The following is a 22,415-nucleotide window of genomic DNA, read 5'->3' as shown; positions in this document are numbered from 1 at the left end:
AGTCAGGGCTCTCTAGGTGAGCAGAACAGACACGATACTAGATATACTTCACAGGGGATTTATTAGAGGAATTGGCTTGCATGATGATGGAGGCAAAGAAGCCCAGGATCTGCTGTCTGCAAGCTGGAGAACCAGGAAAACCCCTGGTATAATTCAGTCCCAGTCCAAAGAACGAAAACCAGGGAAAACAGTGGAGGAGGGAGTGAGGGCAATGGTGTTTAAGTCCCGGTCAGAATCCGAAGGCAGGAGAACTGGTAGAGCCCCTGTTGGAGGGCAGGAGAAGGCAGGTGTCCTGGCGTTAGCAAAGAGAGCAAATTCACTCTTCCTCTGCCTTTTTGTTCTGTTCAGGCCCTCGGGAGTGGATGATGCCAGATATTATACTAAAAAAGGAGATGATGTTGTTTGAAGTTAGACATTTCCTAATAACGTCCTCTATCTCTACCACCTCATTGTGGTTGTGATTATCTGTGTCCTGTGCTCAGTGCTTTTTTTTTTTTCCTTTAAATATTTTATTTATTTTTTTTTGAGAGAGAGAGTGTGCACAGGAGCCAGGGGAGGGGCAAAAGGAGAGGGAGAAGCAACTCCCTGCTGAGCAGGGAGCCCAATGTGGGACTCGATCCCAGGACCCTGAGATCATGACCTGAGCCAAAGGCAGACTCTTAACCTACTGAGCCACCAGGTGCCCCCTGTGCTCAGTGCTTTTAGTGTATCTGGATCTGTACTAGTTCCCGGGGACCTGGAGCCCTGCTTTGCTCTTGAGGAGACACTGATGGCTCCTAGCGTGGCCAGCGCTAAACTTCCACTTCTCCAGTTGCAGTCCAGTACCACCTAATCTCTACTGATGGGAGCATACCGCATCTGAGAGATTAACCATCACTTGTTTCCTTGGTACCCAAGATGAAAGGAAAAATATTCTTCCATACCTATTTCAGTTTTAGTTGATGCTAAAGAGTTGAGGAATGCATTCCTTTATATTAAATCTGAAGAAAGATTATTTTTATGATGAAATAATAAAATTTACTGTTTACTTAGAGTCTAATATTTACCAGATGTTTTGCTGTGTGCATTAGATTATACGTACTGCTAAGGTAACCCTGATAAGGAGGCGTGATGATTCTTATTTTACAGATAAGGAATCAAACGCTCCTATGAATTAGGTAAATTTTCTAAGTCATAAATAAACAACAGACTCAGACTTCCCTATCTTTGATTCCATGTTCTTTCAAAAATTCCACCCTTTTTCCTATGGATGTTTAATGAGAAGTCAATATGAAATCATCACACAAAGCTTTAACTCCACATTTATACATGCACTTTTGATAAAGTGCCCACACAACACCCACGTTTGGGTGACAGGAATGAAGCAAAGATGTGTCTCAAAGACACAAGATACCTAGATTTTCTTTGTCTTCCAAAAATACAGCCCCCAAACCTAAAAATGCTCAGCTTGCGCTAGAAGGTTTCCTGGACTTATTGCCTGAAATAAAAGTTAATGGTAGAGGGATGCCATCCTCTCCTTCTTATAATCTCATTGTGTTACATTTTTCAACAGACAGAAAATGGTGGTGACATTTCATTTAGAAGATATTGGCACTGTTGATAGATACTTTTTGATGCAGGAATTCTTGAGCCATATTTTACCCCTTGTTAAATGTTGTTTTAAAGGTAAATTTCTTTATGCATTTTGTGTATCACCTATATCACTATTTAAAATCGTTGGTTGTCTGAAACGAGTTGATGGGGAAAGTTAAGATCAAATAACTCTGTTAATCAAACTCAAAATGCTTATACACCAGGTAGCAGCATCCATGCCTGTAAGCTCATATAGCTGAGATGTGATCGCCTCTCATCCATCAACAAAGGTACTGAAGGCTCCCTGATTAAACCCACCACTGTTCCTGGCTGGTATGAGTCATGTGGGAGGTCCTGAAGAAATTGCTGAGGTAGTCAAGTGTTTATTACAAAGACACTCTCCAGCTGAAATATACTCAAATGCCATTTTTTGCTGGTGGTCCTCTTCAAGCTGTCATGAAAAAGTCATCATGTATTTGCTTGAGTGATTACTGGAATGTCCGTAGTTTGAAGATCCCGGCCAAACAAAAAACTCAATTTTCCTCACGGGAAAGGTGAAGAGATGCTTGAACATTGTAAGCTAGTGGAGACCCGGACCCCAGTACAAGATTATAGAAACTAATAGCTATGCAGACATTTCACTGTGTTTTAAATTATTTATTACACAAAATAATTTTTTATTGACTTTTAAAAATCAAGTAGTGGAGTATTAGGAGTCAGACCATCCTGGCCATGCTTAGAACACTCCCAGGCAAATTCCCAAATGTGCCTATAAGAGGAGTTAGATATCTGATTTACTTTCCTCTTCCATATTTCACGTGGTGATAACTTGGGAAAAGACACTTTACAACAGTTTGGTGGGAGGAAGTGGGTGACATGGCAGGCACATTTCTCTTGAATGGGATGAGGATGTTTTTGGGTAGAGTTATAAACTTTTAGAGATGAGACTATACAGATGACCTAGATAAACTTCTTCATTTACAGACGCGAGTTCTTAAGCCAAGACAGAATAACTATTAAAATATTTGCTTTGGGGCACCTGGGTGGCTTAGTTGGTTAAATGTCTGCTTTCGACTCAGGTCATGATCCCGGGGTCCTGGGATCAAGTCCCATGTCTGGCTCGCTGCTCAGTGGGGAGTCTGCTTCTCCCTCTGCCCTTCCTCCTCCTCCTGCTCTCTCTCTCTTTCTAACAAATAAATAAGAATCTTAAAAAGTATATTTAAAAATATTTGCCAAATTTAACAGATTTCAAGACAGAAATTGATAGCCACTGAAACCACTAATATCACTGTTTACACCAACGCTCCAATCTTGCATCTTTGCAGGGAGCAATTCTACTCTAACGCACTTGAGGTTGAGATGTCACTTGAGGTTTTATTTCTAAAGGAATCTTCTTGCAAAAGAAGAGTATGATTCTGGCCAGTTATGTTAAACATCTATGACATTCAGGAAGAAAATAGCACCATTATCTATAAAATGGGAATAATATTTTTTTGCCTTCCCCAAATTATATGATAATTTTATAACTCGATTAAATAATTCATAGGATAAGAATTTACATATATATATTTAAATTATATTTACTTTTGATAAAACTTTAAAGTAGAACCTAACATAAATTTATGAAGTTATCTTTGTGGGAGAAATCAATTCTCCAGATATCTGAGGAAAGCTATTCTGTTGTCTTTCAGAAGGTCTGCATCTATAATGTGCTGATATATTTTATTCTTCCAACAAATTAGTTCCATGGCACTGTTTTAATAAATTATGAATCAGTAAATAAATAGTGACAAATATTTTCACCAGAAAGACTGAGTGAAAAATAAGAATTTGTTATTCCTTAAACATTGCTAATAGATTATAGGATACTGAGTTCAGTGTATAGTCTGGTCACCCAATCTGTGGTTTGAAGTGAATCTAGAATGATTCAGGGAGTATGTTATGGAGATTGCAGTAGGTACTAGAAATACCTCTTTCTCTATGCTTGTCCCTCATCCTTTCTTTTGAGCTCCAGGTGCAAAGGTCCAACTGCTCCACTGAAACATCGTTTGCACCTCCAGATCTCAGTGCCATGACAGAACTCTCTGTCCTGTCTCAGAAAATGAGCATCCAGTCCACCCACTTGCTTAATGCACTTCTCTCTCTTGCCTCTACCTGAAGTCCTGCCTGCAACCACCAAGTCCTGCTGATTGTAGCCTCTGAGTATGTCCCAGTCCTTTCACTTTGTTGGAGTGGGGGAGGAAATTTCCTATACTCTTCAAAGATTCTTCCAGCTGGCCTAAGAATTGAATTGACATGAGGCAGATTAACAGGAAAAAATCAAATGTAATTTTGTACATACAAGAAGCCCACATACATGAGAGGTTCAAGGAGAGGAGAGTAAAATAGTGTTTATGCCATCCTGAGCTAAGGAATGGGAGACGGGCCTGGGGCTTCAAAGGGGAGGAGGGCAATTCCTAGGTCAATAAGAAGAGAGTGATGTCTGGTAATTAGATATTTGCCTTGCCATATGGTAATGCCCCAGTTGAAGTTCTTCTAGGCAGTTAAGGGAAGGTCAAATGCTTCTCTTGTGCCCACAGGATCTTTATTGCTTTCAGCTCAACATAGTCCACATGCCTAAGTGGCACATTCTGGGAAACACTTGTTCTGAACCTTTCTGACTTTTGTACGCCCCCTTCCACTCTACTTTCTCATTTTGCAAGGACTGCCAGAGTGGCCTTCCTGCACCAGCTTCACTGGGACCATTTCACAATTCATCCTTCAGGCAGTGGTCAGAATGGCCTCACCAAAACACAGCTGGGTGTATGTCACTGTCCAGCTGAAATCCTCTGACGGTGTTCTGAAGTATATAGCATAAAATCCAGACTCTTTACCATATTTCTGAATAACACCTTCTCCAATTACCTCTCGGCCTTTACTTTAGATGTCACCATGTTCGCAGCTCCCCTGGCCTTTGATCAGTGTTTTCCTGACTCAGGTAGGGCCTCCTTCTCTCCTGAAGGTGCTTTCCAGGACCTCTGGCCTGAGGCCTCAGTTAATGCTGAGGTCCCCCTGCCTTATTTTAAATAACTTTCTTCATGTTTTCCTTTCTTTTAGTACTTTGTTCTGTCTCTTTGTAACACTAATTACGGTTTTTACAATCTGTAATTATATATTTTTTTCTGAGCCAATTTGTCTCATCAAGTAATAGTAAAATCTCATGAGTAGACTCTAAGGCACCACTTCTGATCCCCAAATCCATTTCTCCAAAAAGTCTATCCATTCATCAGTATGCAGAATATATTAAAAATTGTTATATTTATCTTATCTACTTCACAGAAATACAGTAATGCTCAAGATAGATAAACTTGAATACTATCAAATTGGGGGATATTTCTTCTTGGGAGGAGATCCAACATTTGTCACTAACAAAATGGCCATTTCGAATAACCTAAAACTCATCACAAAATGTGGCTGAGTTTATTCAGAACTTTAACATATGTAAAGACTTAGAACTTTACAGATACCATAAGATAATTCTTCATCTAAATATAACTCTTTTATAATTATCTATATTATCTTCATTGAAATAAAATTCTACAAATCCTTGAAAATAACAAAAATACCTACAAAGAATTTCATAGGTAGTTACATACCTTAAATTTCCAAATTCATAATTTTCATCAAAATAATGTGGTCAGTTAAAATATTCAAAATTAAAATATAGTACTTACACATTATAAACTTAAGGTGAAACATTTTCTTACTGTTGGCTGCTTGAATTATGAACTATTATCCACATACGGAAATTCAGTACCATGGTAAGTTTTGAAAAACTTTAAAACTATACCTTTGGTAGTGTAATATTTTTCCATTTCCCATAAATAAAGTTAACATATATTTATTGAGAGCTATGATATTCAAGACAGCAAAAAGGATGAAAACATGTATGGATGTTCTGCCCTCTAAGGATTTTTATACAATTAGGAAGGTGGTAATAGGCACCATGCAGGTAAGAGGTAAGCATGTATGTGGAACAGACAGCAAATATAGAGATGGTCAGATATTATAGGGTCCATGGCCCATGTGCTTCTTAACTTCTTTGCCATGGCAAAAATCACCAATCTATCACAGAACCCTTTCTTGTTCGGCCTCAGAACAAGAAGCTATTTAAAAAGGTATTCCTACTTCCCCTTCTAGGAGGATGATGTAGATGTTCTTTTCTCTATTTTATCTCCTAAGTACCACTAAAATCCCTGGAAAGTATATAAAAAAACAATTGTAAGAAAACTCGGAAAGATGGAGAGAAGATGGTAAACTGGTTTAAGATCTCAACAGAAAGAATGACCCAGTGGTGAGATTTTTTGGGTTCTCTTTACTGCTTCAAATCCCTAAAAGGATGCTGGGGAAGGTGCTCACTTTGAAACACCAATAGGCACAGGCAACAAAAAAATTCCCAAGAAAAGTCTGCTCTACCTGCCCAAAGAACAGGGAAGGGACAGTCAGACAAGACAGGAAAATTTTAGTCAATAATCATTCTCCATCCAAATCTTACAGAACAACTTGTGGCCATACCCTACCACCGACTGCAAAGACCAAGTGGAGAGCTTTCCAGGCTATCTAAGATGCCCCAACCCTCCCCGCTGGGTGGTGTCCAAGAAGGCTGTGAGGAGGCATCAGTGATACCACCTGGGAAATTGTACTTCACCCCACCTGGTGGTGATGAGCTGCTCTTAACCTCTCTTGCTGGGGTGGTATTAGAGCACATATATTTGGGAGTCAGAAATGTCACAATTCCTCAACTATTACAAAGCCATCATCCCTCTATATGTAAGTGGAGGCCACCTGGGAAGCAGTAAAGAAGTGCCCCCTACTCTCCAGCTAGGGAAGTGTCAGTGGAGACTTGGAGGCAAGCTGGAATTCTCAACTTGTGCAGCAATGCCCCCACTCACCTGCACTTCCATCCCCACCTAGAGGTAGTGATAGGACCTCCCTTCACCTACTAGAGTCATGTTAGATAAGGCTTAGAAAAACACAAGATTAAGCAAGAGCCAGAGTCTTATGAATGACATAATGCTCACAATGTCCAGGTGTTAATGCAATATCACGTCATACCAAGAAATGGGAAGAGATCAAACTAAATGAGATGAGATAATCAATAGAAGCCAAAGCCAAGATGACACAGATGTTAGAATGCTCTAAGATTCTAAAGCAGCCATCATCAATAATTATAATGTAGATGAGCATTTTATTATATTATGCCTATTAGTCTGCATAAACAACTAAAAAATAGAAAGTCTCAGCAAATAAATAGCAGATACAAAGAAGAAACAATTGGGATGATTAGAACTAAAAAAATATAGTAACTGAAATAAAAAGGAAAAAAACCCTCAGTGGATGGAACCAACAGCAGTATAGGGAGGACAGAGGAAAGTACCTCTTTCCTCTGAAGCTAAGATAGAATGATAGAAATTACTCACTTTGAGAAACAGAGTGAAAATATGCTTAAAAAGGAATGAACTGAGCCTCCCAGACCATGAACTGTAGTTAAGAAGTTAAGAAGCCTCCCAGATAATGGTACTGTAACAAATGACCAGACATGTGTGTCATCAGAGTTCCGGAAGAAGAGCAGGAACATGGAAAGGCTTACAAAGTGCTTGAAGAGACATGGCTGAAAGCCTCCCAAATTTGGCAAAATATTTAAGTCTAACAGATTCAAAATGCTAAGTGAACCCCAAATACCAGAAAGCCAAAGAAATGCACAACAAGGCACATCATGGTAGAATTTCTGAAGACTAAAGGCAAAGAAAAAAAAAAATCCTGAAAGAAGCCAGGCAGAAACAATGGATCGCCTATAGGGAAATAAGGATTCTAGTGACAGTAGATTTCTCATCAGAAACCCTGATGGGTAGAAGGAAGTGGAACAGCATTTTTTAAGGGCTGAAAGAAAACAACCCAGAATTTTATAGTCAGCAAAAATATTGTTAAAAGTCTTTTATCTAATAGGCTTGTAGTGAATAATAAGTGACAGGATTTCTATATTATCTGCCTCTGATGCTTCTCTTATTAGACTATAACAAATTCCCTGTTACTTGGCTACAACATGATTATAAACACAAAACAAATGCAGGCACAAATATAGAGCAGAACCAAATTATAGATGGCAATTTGGAATATTCTTCTATTAGAATTCTTTTTTTTTAAGATTTATTTATTTATTTATTTGGGAGAAAGACAGAGGGAGACTACAGAGGGAGAGTGAGAGGGAGAAGCTGACTCCCCACTGAGCCAGGAGACCAATGTGGGGCTCGAACCCAGGACCCTGAAATCATGACCTGAGCCAAAGGCAAATGCTTAACTGATTGAGCCACCCAGGTGCCCCTCTTCTATTAGAATTATATATATATATATATATATATATATATAAATAGAAAATTCTTATATGCTTAAACTGTATACTTATAACCCCTCAGAAATCCATTGTCTACATTTGAGACACTGGCTACGTCACTGTATTGTTCTTCATTATGCTTTAGGCAGAATGTATGAGGGATTTGCATTGTTCTTTTACAATGCAGGTCCTCTTCTGTACCTCTTAGCACATCCTATTCTTTACAGAGCATTTCATGGGCTCTTGATCCGGAGCTTATCAGTGGTCCTTCATTTTTGTTTATGCTCCTTTTGTATTTGATGTTCAACTTGTTTTATTGGTTATAAACCAGGTACCTATCAGATTTCCTGCATGTCCTGTTTCAGACATTTTTACTTAAACATCTCTTACCTTAACCAGGCCATAGAAATACCTACTGTGGGATACTATTTTTATTCCCGGCTTTATGGTATGGGTGATTGATCTCCCTCTGGGTTTGCCTTAGCCTTATGAGTGGGGGCCAGATAATGAAAAGGTAGACATTCCATTTTGAGATAATGGGTATGTGAGCTAGGATACTGATAGCGTATGAAGCAGATGTTCAAAGAAGTGGACAATGATTAGCCACCAACCAAATCAGGGCTGTGTAAAGAAAGAAGTGAATGAAAGAGTCTGACCTGACTGACTGGGAGAAAGTTGGTCAGGACAACTACAATAAAGGGCAGGTGACAACCCCAGGACCTACACACATTTAGCTTGAGATGTGGGCGTTGCTCAAGGGGACTGAGTGGATGTCAAGGCATGAGAATCACAAGCCTAAGGCAATAGTCAAAGCCCAAATATCACTGAGTGATATTCCCGTCTTTGAAGGGAAAAAAATGGAGAAAGAAAAGAAAAAGAAAGCAAAGCGAATGGTACTGTGTTGAAACTTGACAGGTAGCAGAAAGAAAAGGAACCATTGTAAGGTACAGGGAACAATCATTTAAAGAAGTGGGAAAAAATCAGAGAAGTGTTTAAACCTACAGAGACAAGAATGACTACAGTTTGGTCTTAAATACATAAAGAAAAAATCCCAAGTAGGGTTCATTATTATAAAAGAAGAATAGGACACTGGACAGTGGAGTGGCTCTTCCATTTGTCTATTTGAAGCCAAAATGTTAAATATCTCATGAGATATGTAATAGAAATAAGCTAATTCACTACTGATTTCCTCTTTGCTCTCTTTAATAAATAGATTACAAGGAGGTAATCCTTGCCACTCATATTTTTCTTTGCAAAAGAAATGAGTATAAATGATGATCATGCATATAACTACTAACTACTACAGATGCTTTCTTATTTATTGAACGCCTACCTTGTATGAGCCCTGTGGTAGTTGTTCTGTATACATTATGTCATCTACTCCACACATTTACCTCTGAGGTAGCCGTTATTAACCTGAAAGCAACGAGACAACATTCATTAAGTCTTTTAACTAAAATAATAGAGCTGGAAAATGTCAGAGACAAGAACTAATACAGAAATCTGACTTTAAAGTCTGTGTTCTTCAACAGAAGATAATTTTAAAGGATGAGTATGTGGTCATTTGCCTAGGTGGGCTGGGAAGTATAATGCTATATTAGTATAATTTAAAAAAAAAGATTTACTCCTTTTAGCTATAATAAAAGTAAGAACCTTGTGCATATTTTGAAAGTTGCATGCATTTAGCTCATTGACTTTTAAAAAGTGCTCTAAAGAATATCTGCCACCTAGTAATCATACAAAATTTTTTGAAGGAATGAATAGATGGGTCAATACTAGACCTTAGTGGGAGCCTCCTTATCCCATGAACCTAAATTTCTAAGTCTGTAAGGATTATACCATCTATCTTCATTGAATCAGAAGTGTGAGAATGCCATGGTTGATTGATTGCCAACCTTTGTTTTAAGCCCTACCAAGCAGCCTACTGTTAAGTCAGTCTAGAGGGGCTGAAACACATAGCTCAAGGCCAAACACAGATTCCCAGTTGTTGATCAGATGACAGAAAGTGGGTCTCCTTCAGTCCTTGGAATGAGGGTTTATGTGTGAAATAAGCTCCCAGATTTAGCAGAAGTAGTTAGAAAGTTTTTCTGTTTTGGCCTCCAGAGTATGAATCCCTTTAAGGTAGGGTTTCATGCATGTTTGTAGAATGTTACCTGCCGAAGAAATGTCATTTCATTTGGCACTCACTCCAACGAGAGCTAGAAAGTAACTGGACACTTGGCATGCTTCAGCGAGCAGGAGAGAAATTTAGGTTTGTGAGAATGAACAAATGATTATTTGAGTGAAATGCAAGAGGAATTGGTAAGGAAACAAGAGATTGGTGATCCTGAGAGATCCAATCACAAAGGGCATTCACTGCATTCAATAATTTAAGATGAACGTTTTGTAAATCCTTGATACATTGCCTCAATAAAACAATGGCTTGGAAAGCCAGAGTTATTAATTATTTTAAGTACTTTGTCCAAAATCATGTCTATATGTCTAAGTTTTTATCCCCTATCTACTGCAAATGTTTATTATAGTATGCTTCAAATATATATATACATATAACAAACATATATATACTTTCATATATCTATGTACTGTGTATATGTATTTTTTAAATGTTTGAAATAGCTGATTAGATATTTAAGCACAAGAGAAACTTGAGTACTTGGACTTTCCAGAAGTTTGATCTTTATCAGCCACTACATTTAAAATTTTTTTACTTCTATGATAATTTTACATTGCATTTATTGAAGATTGTGCTAAAAAAACAAAGAACAGAACAACAACCAGAAGACTTAGAGTGAACCACAGGTAGTTTAGTGGGTTCTTGTAGAATTAGAAGATGGTCTCATTTGGGAGTCACAGGTCTGCTCTGTGGCCCTAGGTTCTACACAGTGTCGCTCTGATACCCTAAGCAAGTCATTTTCTCCTTCTGACCCTCAGTTTTCATTAATTGTAAAACTATACGTTTATATAATTCATTCAACCTATCCTTCCATCTCTAACATGCTACGTGTTTTCTCATTGGAATCAATGTGGAAACATTTTTAAATGACCGGAATTTAAAATCCATGAGGTGAATATTATCTTCAATATCGGTTGAGTAAAGGAAGGCCGTTACTTTAGTTAATGGAAAACTTCTCTTTGACAAGCACATCTGAATTCGGTGTGGGTCATTGGGAATGACTCTCCATCTCTTGGTCCTGCCTTACTATTCTGTTTCTTTACTGTAACTTATAGTCATGTCACTTGGGAGTTGTTTTTTGTTTGTTTTGTCTTGTTTCTTTATGTCTCATAGTAGATGAGTCTGAATCAGAACTAGGAAATGGAAGAAGGGAGTGTTACACTGAACTCTCCCTCCATCTTCTTTGTCTTTAGAACATGTCTGCTTCCTTCATCCCACTTTCTTGCATGGCCTCACACTGAGAACAGGCCTGCTTAGCACCTGTAGGACTGAGGTCTGTGCTGTAGGTACCCTCCCTTTCTCCTCCCGGATTTTAGTTTCTCAAGGCCCTGTGTTCTGACAGGTATTTTATAAAATAACAGATACTATGATCATAGATGCATTGATGATCTTGGCTAAGTCTTTTGCCTTTTATTAGAACTGTCTAGTGCTTTAAGGAAAATGAGTCATGGGGGGGAGGGGAAGGTGCACATAAGGGGAGGTAAGACTGTTGACTTCAGTTCTGATTCCTGAGAAATCTCGACACCAAGGCATCGGTAGATTTTGTGATGGTAAAGATGCTGTTCCCTCCTTTCTTTGTGATGTTAAATGAAGTGGAAACCATGACACTGAGGCATCCTGAGGATGTCAGTCTGAGAAAGCACCTCAGTGTGTTTAAACTGTTTGACATCAGTCAGACTTACCTTCTGGGATCGTAATCACACAGATGTTTTTTTCTGAGCAGTTTTCCATGGCTTCTCATTAACCCTCAAGATCCTTAAGACTTTGAAAATGTGTCCACTTATCCCACACATTAGAATTAGAAATATCTAACAGCTTGTATATGCACTGGAAATGACCAGTAGAAACAGAACAAGGAAATATCATAAAGTCTTGTAAGAGTAACTGCATTTTTGCCATTTCTTTCCAGCTGTGTCCTGTGGAATCCCTGAGTCTCCAGGAAATGGTTCATTTACGGGCAATGAGTTCACATTGAATAGTAAAGTGACATATGAATGTAACAAGGGCTTTCAGCTGGATGCTGGCCAGCAAGCAGCTGCTGTGTGTCGGGAAGACGGATTATGGAACAACACGGGCAAGCCTCCCATGTGTAAACGTGAGTGTTCCAGTGCCTTTGCACATCCTGGCAGATATAATTTGGAGCGAGATTCACGGCTGAGAACTCCACATTCCTATGTGTAGAGACCCTCTCCCACAGCCTGTGATGCCTTGGTCTCTTGCATTGTGGTAATATTAGAGCTAATCTACATTTGGAAATGCTAAAAAAAAAATTAAAAATAAGATAAAAAAATGAAACCAATCTATTCCACAGAAAATGCTCCAACCATATAAAATAAGCTCAGCCTTCTTGAAAGTTGGTCAAATAGAATCACGTTGGTTCCGTCAGGATCTAGACTGTATGATTTATACAGCAAACCTTGACTATGCTGTCACTTTCAATTTGGTTAGATGAATTTGAGAAAATACTGAGACACATAGCCTCATGATAGCATTCTATGCAAAATATTAAGACATAATTCAACATGAGTTTCCTATTTGCCTCCCACCTCCTTATAAAATCCTTGAGGTTAAAGGCAGTGCCTTGCTTCCTAGTGTATCACCTACTCTACATAATACATTGGTGCTCAATAAATGAGTCACTAATTTGTGAAGAGGAGTAAGTTTTCTGGAAAGCTCTTTATGGTATGATATTCTTAAAAAGGTCAGAAGTTTGGGCCCATGCTAGAACTGTATTCTTAAAAAATAATAAGTACATAATGCAGAGCCAAAGACAGCAAAAGTTCACACACACACACACACACACACACACACACACACAATGTACACCAAGATTTTCATTGTATCTATATTAAAACTAGCCTCAAATAATCTAACTACCTAGTTTCTAACAGTTGAAAACTATATTTCTGTATAAACTATTTTCATTCCTATGATATTTGAAAAATGTTTCCACATGATCTTCAATCATAAAACTAATTTATTGACCTTTTTTGGTGTGTAGTATTTTGGTCATGTTGAAATTATTTAAACTACTTAGCTATGAACACATAAATGTTAACAGAATATAACTGACTTTCCTCCATAGTTCTTGTTTTTCCTGTGATCATTTTCATCTAATTATTTATTTTATTTATTTATTTTTATTTTTTGCAGAAAATTATTGCTTTTCCTGAGAGGCAGTGAGGCATTATTGAGACAATAGTAATATTTCTCACTTTTTATTTAATGAAGTACTATTTTATTATAATTAAGAAATAGTAAAGGGAGCTAGGATAATAAGATGCATCAGTAGGTTTTTAAGTTCAATCCTAGATAATGCGAGCCTAACCCTATGGATGGCAATAACACTGTATATTTTGGGCTCCTTATTATAAGAACAGTATCCTAGGTACTTAAGAAACTGCTCACTTTGCACACACCCTAGAGGTTGTTATGAATAATCCTGGTCAACATAAAGTGTCTACTATGTGCCATATGTCTGAAATAGTTTATCTCTAAATCTCCTGACAGCTCTGAAAAGGGAGGACATACACAACCCTCCCAATGAAGTAAAAGTGCGTGTCTGCAGATTCGGGTTGAATTCCATTCTCTCTAGTTCTAAATCCTGTGCCCTTTTCATTATGCCAGTTGTTTGGCACCCTGGTTACACATAAATTCAGGTAGGGAGCTTTAAAAATTACTATATGTCCAGGTCTGACTCTCAGAGATCCTGAGTTAACTAGTCTTGGATGGAAAACAGGCATCGGTGTTTTTTTGTTTTGTTTTAAGTTCTCTGGGTGCTATGCTTAAAATGTCAAGTATGTGCTAGGTTTTAAAGGCAAAGCCATTTAAAATTTGTATAGTGTCTGAGAAAGATATGATAAATGACAAGGTAACTGTGTAAATGATGTAAATGTAATTTTATTCTTACATCATTTTTTTTTAAATAGACTTTGTCTTTTAGAACAGCTTTAGGCTTACAGAAAAAATAAGCAGGAGTACAGAGATTTCCCATATACTCCCTCCCCCACCATTATCAACATTCCCTAAGAACAAATGGAGAAGTTCATTTATTACAGATGATGAACCTAGTTTGATACATCATTATCACTCAAAGTTCATAGCTCACATAAAGGTTCACCGTTGGCATCATACATTCTATGGGTTTGGACAAATGAATAAATACATATATCCACCATTATGGTATCATAAATAATTTTTCACTGCCCTAAATCTCCGTGCTTTGCCTGTTATCCACACGCCCCCTACCCCTCAACACCTGGTAACCATTGATCTTTTTTTCTGTCTCCATAGTTTTGCCTTTTCCAGAATGTCATATATTTGGAATCATATACTATGTAGCCTTTTCAGAATTTTTTTTTTCACTTAGTGACATGTATTTAGGGTTCCTGTATGTCTTTTCATGGCTTGATAGATCATTTCTTTTTGGTGCTGCATAATATTTCATTGTCTGGATGGACCGCAGTTTATCCATTCCCCTGCTGAAGGACAACTTTGTTACTCTCAAGTGTTGGCTCTTATCAATAAAGCTACGATAAGCATACAGGTACAGGTTTTATGTGGGCATACATTTTCAATTCCTTTGAATAAATACCAAGAAGTATGATTGTTGGGTCACATAGTAAGAGTATGTTTAGTTTTCCAAAGTGGCTGTGCCATTTTGCATTTCCCCCAGCAATGAGTGAGAGTTCCTGTTGCTCCACATCCTCGTCAGTATTTGGTGTTGTCAGTGTTCAGGATTTTAGCCATTCTAACACCTGTGTAGGGGTATCTCCTTGTTGTTTTAACTTGCATTTCCCTGATGACATATGCTGTGGAACGTATTTTCATGTGCTTATTGTCATTGGTCTACCTTCTTTGGTGAAGTTTATATGTAGGGCTTTTGCCCACTTTTAATCAAGATGTTCACTTTATTGTTGAGTTTTAAGAGTTCTTTGAATATTTTGGCTGCCAGTCCTTTATCAGAGATGCTTTTTCCAAGTATTTCCTCCCAGTCTCTGGCTTGTCTGCTCACTCTTGATGGTGTCTTTCACAGAGCAGGAGTTTTCAGTTTACTGGAGTACAACTTATCAGTTCGTTCTTTCATAGAACATGCCTTTGGTGTTGTCTTTAAAAAGTTATCTCCCCAATAAAGGGTCTCCTAGATTTTATCCTATGTTACCTTCTAGGAGTTTTATACTTCACATTTGGGCCTTTGACCCATTTCAAAGTAATGTTTGTGACAGGTGTAAGGTCTGTGCCTAACTTCATCTTGGCGTGAGGATGTCTGGTTGTTCCAGCGCTATTTGTTGAAAGTCTATCTTTGCTCCATTTGTTTTGCTTTTTGCTTCTTTGCCAAAGTTCAGTTTACTATGTGTTTGGGGCGTTTATTTCTGGGTTTAATATTCTGCTCCATCAATATATGTGTCTTTTATTTTTGCCAATATCACAGTGACTTCTCACTTTTATTTGGTTAAAACAATATAAAATGACACTTTTTTTCCAAAATGTATTTAATATGAATGCAACAATTTGGAAAATTAATTGAAAGAATATTTTCCATTTTCCTACAAAATCAATCTTGTTTTTGGTTGTAAATATTTCTAGGGACATAATTGATTTTACTAAAAATGCCCCAATGGACACAAATACTTCCATGATTTTTAAAGCTATAGGGAAAGCGTTAAAGACATCACTTTTTCTAAAGATAATCCAGCTTATTGGGGATCACAGACATATAGTCTCAGTGGTATTTTTTTGGCATTTATTTTAACTAATAAAGCATTATCTTTGGATTAATGAAAGGCTGCTCACATATGTGCCTGTTACTTCACAGATTGATGCAGTGAGCAAGAACCGTCAGTGTGTCACTGTAATGTTGAATTATTTCGTCCTGAGCACGTGCTGGACAGAATGCCTTGAGTATAAGTGTAACCTATTTTTTATGTATGAGCCATATTTAAGTCTTCAGGCCATACCTCATTGGGTTAAGCAATTATGAAACCCAGATTTTTAACCCTGCTTTACAGCTTCATCTCCAGAATGCCAATGGAAGTGGTTTCTGTTTGGCAGTAAATGGGTCGCCACCATAAAACCCCAACATTAAGAGCCAACTATGTCAGAAATAGGAGGCAAAGAGGCCCAATATAGCTTTCTAAGTCCTTAGTTGGGGGTAGAGAAAGAAAAAAGCCGAGCATTTCAAAAAGAGAGAAGTGGACAAAATGCTTTGGATTCCATGGAGAAAATGTGTGAGATACTCCAGGGGGCACAGAGAGCCAAAGAAATGACTTGTACGGGGAGGTGCTGTACACATCCTAGCTCATCCACCCAGCATTTGGTGACATGTGCTCTGTGAGGACCTCTGGTTTCGACTACTGGCATAAGAAGGTTGATAAGATAAGCCTTTGGCCTTTGGAGTCTCCACAAATGCACAGGACCTGAGGTAAATGGCTGATGCCATCATAGTGGGAAGAGATTAAATGTTGATGGAGCCACACATGGATTCTCAGCCTGGGATCAGCCTTTACAGAGGAGATGGCTCTCTGATGGGATGAGTGCATGGTCCCAGGAAATAGTGGTAATAATTGGACCAATTTCTTGAATGGTCACTATAGACATTGGACCATGCCAAACATGTCCATGCTACATCATTCAATTATAATAACAGTCGTATGGAGAAAATATTGCTTTCCTTATCTTACTGATTTAATAAAAAGCAAATAACTGAGATAGTCTAAATCTGCAACTTGCAACCAAGCAAATGCGATTGGTCATTATAAAAACACAGAGGGAAGGATTTCAGTGTACTGAAACTTCTCTGTTGGAGGTCTCCTGCTGTCCCGGGGAAAGCTATATGGTGGCACTGATGGGGTAGGGATGCTTTAGGCATTTTGAAAGCACAGCAATTGTGTGTTGCTCCCAGGACCTGCCTGGGGAGGTGCTACACCATAGTGCAATGTGAATTCATGGCTCTGTGCGAGAGAAAGGGCAGAGACAAGGGAGAAGATGCTGAGATCGAGCCCCACAAAATCAAGAGTTGGAGGCTTAACCGACTGAGCCACCCAGGTGCTTCAATAGCTCTTTTAAGACCAGTCCTGGACACCCTACTATCTTCCAAGCTGGGTTCCAAAAACTTTACAAAAATTACCCCATTTAACTCTTATGAGGTATGCAGTTGTTGTCTCACTGGACAGATGAGAACCTCAGAGGGATTGGTTGGGAAAGTTGTCTGGTGTCAGACACAATAAGCAGCCAATGGGATTTGGTTCCAGGAAACCTAGGGAGACAGCCCCTTCTCCCAACTCCCATGCCCTTCTGTCCCTATGAATCTCATGGCTTGTGAGTCTCATGTGTTATAAAACTGAGCCCAGAGATCCGAAGAGATGTGCCACTGTAGCCTGGCATGTAATTCATTCTGGAGCGCATCAACTAGCTTATGGTGAGGGGGCCACCTTTTGTTTGAGGGTATGTAGTAGAAGCAAATGATTTCAAGGATGATATACATTTATGTCTAAAATTTTCTGGAAAAATCAAGAATGAGAGGCCTTTGGCAGGGCGAAGACAAATGTTACATCAATTAAGAGCACTGTTTTGTGCCTATCCAAAACATTATACTACACACAGAAGGTGGCCTAATTTATACATGCTTTTGAATTTTTCTGCTTCAAAATACATATTCTAGATGGACCATTGCTTTAGAGTTACAATTAAAAAATAAATCACAAAATCATTTCTTACATACAAATGAGGATCCCAGGATAAAGGAGTTATAGTATGTTCATTTAAATGGTTGTGAAATGGGAAAAAGCCAATTTGCATTTTAAAGCTCTTGATAGTGACTGCTATTCAGTAACACAGACAATACATATAGTTTTTGTAACAAAATGGAAAATCAACCCCAAGTTTTCTAAGTATCATTTGAAACTTTCAAGTATTTCTTGTGTCTCTATTGTCCATTAGATTTTATCAAAGGGAGAAATGGACATTTGATTTAAGTTCTTTGGTATTCAAAGACTGGAAAACCTATTTAATGTTGGTGGGGTGGCGTTTTTTCACTTAATTTAAATTAAAGAAATTGCACAGAGTAACCATAAAATTTTACGTCAGAGCCAGAAAATTTGGTTACTATGGAACTCTGAAATGCCTATTTCCCTTAGGCCAGTTCCTTTGTGTACTTTGTTGGCATGACACGATTTTGTTTCTTTACTGACTGCAATAGTATGTAGATCAGTACCCTGACTCTTAGGAGAAAAGAATCACTTCTGCTTTGATACATAGTAAATGTAAATGGTAAATACAATCTGTTGGTGTGGCCCTTAGGTTTACTGAAGGGAAGGCTGTAATAAATAACTGTTTCAGTTTGCTCACCGCCCCATCCTGCAGATCTCTAAGGCAGGTGCCTCAGGCTCTTTTTTTTCATTTTAATTATTTACTGAGACTGGATTTGGATCATTGAAGATATGATTCATGCCGGTGGCATAAGAGAACGAGGGAGGCTGTTGGTATTAATGTATGGGTTTAACAGTTTGACCAAATGATGAATAGATATGCATAATGTACTTTGCATTTAGGAGAAAGCAAAACCATTAAAATTGCCCTCTAATGAAAAATGAATTCAAAGTCCTAGTCCCGATATATAGGTTTTCTTTTTCAATCACAGGTGTTAGTGAAGCGAGTTTGTCATGAACAATTTATTGGAGACCTACTATGCACCAGGCACCATGAGTATGTTACCTGATCAAATGCAATGACTGTATATTTCGGGAAAGGGAGGCTTACCAAATAGCTTTATATGACCTATAAATAGCCCAAACATAGGAAAACTAAGATTATATATAAATAAATTATCTAGGTACTTGCCTACCTAGCTATGTATGCATCAACACTTATGTAGGTATATGTATTCATCTGTATATAATAAATTTATATATATACATACACATATACATGTGTGCATACATATAAATACATGTGTATATATTTATTTATGCATATTACACAATATAAATATATGCATATATGTGTATATATTTATATTTATATATTTATGCGTAGTGCACATATGTGTGTTTGTAAATATAAAAAAATATTGTATATGAAATGTTTTGGAGGATATATATTTATCCACTTAGTCCCTTAGAAAATGGCCTAAAATTGCTTATGTTGCTGTCTTCATGGATTACCCCCTTTTTCAGAGTAGAATACATGTTATACTTCACATTTAGCACCTTGACAAACATCGTCTTATCCTAAATCATGTCCCTGAACCCCCGTGTTATGAAATCAGTTCTCTGTCTGGCATCACTGAGTTTCCACTACATGCCAGGCACTGTCATAAGTTTTTGACAGTCCTTCCGGGGTCTTTGAGTCCTTTACCAGAACTTTGAAACACTGTTATTATCCCCATCATACAGATGGGTCCTGGAGACCCCGAGAAGTGGAAACCCCCCCAAGGTTGCATGGTTGGACCACAGTGGAGTCGGGACTGAGGCCTTCCATGCTTGGCCTCCAGGCTCTGCACGTGTAGCTGCCATGAGGGGCCCATCCTGCCTACACTGTGCATCTACAAGGGACTTCAGTTAAGATGTTAGCAAAGCCCATGAAGAAAAGTCCCGTCCCCACTTGATCTAAAAACATAATCATCATGTGCATATGTATTAAAAATATTACACATTAAAGCTAAAAGGAAAAGAAAAGGAAAGGTCTATGTGTGATATAGGAGGCATGACTCTATCCCCAGGGATCTTCCAAGTAAGTGTGTTTGTTACAAGATTTGGAAAGGTAGCCCGGACCAGAAGGTCAGTTCAGAGCCTCAGCTGGCAACATGACCTGGAGACCCCTGCACAGTCTCCTGGTGCTGCGTTGCTCCACGTCCACCCCACCCCGGTTCATCCCAGCTCTGCTGCAGACCCAGGGAACAGAGTCGGCGGGGTTCTCATGAGTTAGGTGAGCCTACGCAAAATGTGAAACATCCACTAGAAGCCTGACCGGTTTCTGCTCCTTGATGTCAGGGCGCATTGCTTTGCAGGATGGGTTTGTGCAGCTCTGTGCAAGGCTAGGGGGTGCCGTGGCCAGCCTGCGGAAGCCTCTTTCCAGTGGGCATCTAGTAGTGCCCAACCTCAGCTACTGTACATTCTGCTGGGATGAAATGTTTTCAGATGGTACAGTAGGGTTGTGCAAACTTGATACTCTTATTGAGGACATCATTTTGGGATCTTGATACTCTGTAGGAGTTTAGATATAATTTCAGATTAGTTAGATTCAGTCCCTCTCTTTAGGATGAGCTGTGTTTTACTCTATGATTTTTCTGCTTCTTTTATTTCATTTGCAAAGATTGAACGTGGCTTAGTCCAGCTTTTTGTGTTTTACCTGGAGTTGTGAACAGGTTCCCCTTGTCTCCTTAATAAACATGAGAAAGAAAAGTTTGCACTTAAGTGCTCAGTGGTAAATCTGGGTCTTGTTTCACGGAGGCCGTTTATGGTGCCGAGAATTGGACTATGTTAGTTACTACTATTCATCTCGAAGAAACATAAACTCTGCAGGAGCAGGTGCATTTGTCCTTTTGACTCATGGCTGTATCTTTTTTTTTTTTAAGATTTTATTTATTTATTTGAGAGAGAGAGAGAGAGCCCAAGAGGGGGTAGGGTCAGAAGGAGAAGCAGACTCCCTAGAGTCCGACTCTACTAAGATATATTTATTAAGACTAACATAGCAGCAAAATCATAAGAAGACTGGGGCAGAAAAATGTCTGATCTCAAGAGCCTTTTGTATAAAGTTCATAATTGAAAAAGGCAGTAGGCGCCAGAATGAGAAGAAATCTGGCACTTTCAGGACCAGAATGTGAGAATGTTCAGAGGGTTTAGATTCAATCAGGAATCTTGGGGACGGGGGGTAGGAGCTTTGAAGTGTTTGGACATTTTTTGTCTGAGGGTGAAAAGCTGAGCACTGTCAGGTGACCCATAAATTACCTGCTAGAAGTTTGCTTTTAAAACTCTATGATTTATTCTTTATTAATTTGCTACTCTTATTCTATTTTTTAAAGATTTATTTATTTATTGAGAGATAGCATGAGCACAAGCAGGGGAGGGGCAGAGGGAGAGGGAGAAGCAGGCTTCCCGCCGAGCAGGGAGCCCGACGTGGGGCTAGATCCCAGGACCCTGGGATCATGACCTGAGCTGAAGGCAGACACCTCACTGACTGAGCCACCCAGGAGCCCCTCGCTACTCTTATTCTAAATAATTCACACACTAAGCATTTGGTTAAAATCTGAGGTTAAAACAAAAATCCAAACCAAGTTATTTCCTTAAGAATCTCATACTCTCAATCCAGTTTTTATGGAGGGGATTCCTCACAGAGCAATGTTGAAATTGGAAGATGTGGAATGCATTTCTGTTGCCTCTGTATGGTGCTTCCCCCTAAAGACCTTATATTCATTATTTACTTAAGCCAAAGCAGGCGTGTTCTTTGGCTTCTAATGCTCCAGAACAGAAACCAGCTTCTCCCTCCCCTGTCCAGTGAGTACAGATCGTTAATGACTTGCTGAAAGCTTGCTTAAGTTGTGAGTAGGAAGCACATTTACGAGGTTGATTAAATAATTTTACTCCAATGGTATCTACTTGTAATTTTATAAATCTAATTAAATGTGCTTGAACTAAACTTGGTAATAAGAAGCACTTACCCGCATTGAGTATGATGGGGGGAAAATCTGTTGCTAAATGAGAAATGACAATTGCATCCCTGCATGTGGGGGCTGATTGGAATATCCCAGAAGATTTATGATACGGGTCTGTAATTTATGGGGGTGGGAAGGTTGAAAGGCTTTTATTTATAGTGGAATGCTGTCATTGTCTGCATATCTTAAACAAAACAACTGTTAGTCTTCCTGCTTTGCCACAGGCTGAATGAGTCTATAATAAATCAGAATCACTCATGGTAAAATTAAAAGCTAGGATTTCTCAAGTAAAATGCAGAATATTTTGTGTTGTCACTGAAATGTTCACAAGATAGAGAAAGTGTGTTTCTTTGTGTGTGTGTGTGTGTGTGTGCACAGCTTTGTATTATCTGTACTTTCAACTGAGCTGATTTGAGAAGTATCCTTTTGGGATTTTTTACTTTGTCAAGCATGTCAATACTTAATGCTATGAACTATGTCAAATACTGGGGAATGGTCAGGGGCACATGTTCTCTTGAATTTGTTGAAATCTAAGAAAATGGCCCCATGAGAGTTGTTTTCTTTAAGATGATAGAAGAGAATCTATATTTCCTATTTCTTTTAGATTTTATTTATTTATTTGAGAGAGAGAGAGAGAGAGACAGCACAAG

At 38.5% G+C, this 22,415-nt stretch overlaps 1 protein-coding gene across 1 annotated transcript in view; it reads left to right on the top strand.

Moving 5' to 3' along the window:
• The window catches only part of CSMD1 (CUB and Sushi multiple domains 1), a 1,681,733-nt gene that overhangs the window by 1,568,781 nt on the left and 90,537 nt on the right, over positions 1-22,415 (top strand). The window contains exon 53 of the mRNA XM_088021297.1: positions 12,025-12,210. Within this exon, the coding sequence (XP_087877423.1) occupies positions 12,025-12,210 (186 nt within the window). The remainder of the gene's footprint in view (positions 1-12,024; positions 12,211-22,415) is intronic.

The sequence above is a fragment of the Eumetopias jubatus genome, unplaced genomic scaffold (assembly GCF_037043125.1).
Source record: "Eumetopias jubatus isolate StellerSeaLion01/CBP00866 unplaced genomic scaffold, mEumJub1_p1.0 scaffold_2, whole genome shotgun sequence".
Taxonomy (NCBI): domain Eukaryota; kingdom Metazoa; phylum Chordata; class Mammalia; order Carnivora; family Otariidae; genus Eumetopias; species Eumetopias jubatus.
Note: the sequence above shows the minus strand (reverse complement) of the source record. Positions and strands in the feature narration are given on the sequence as shown.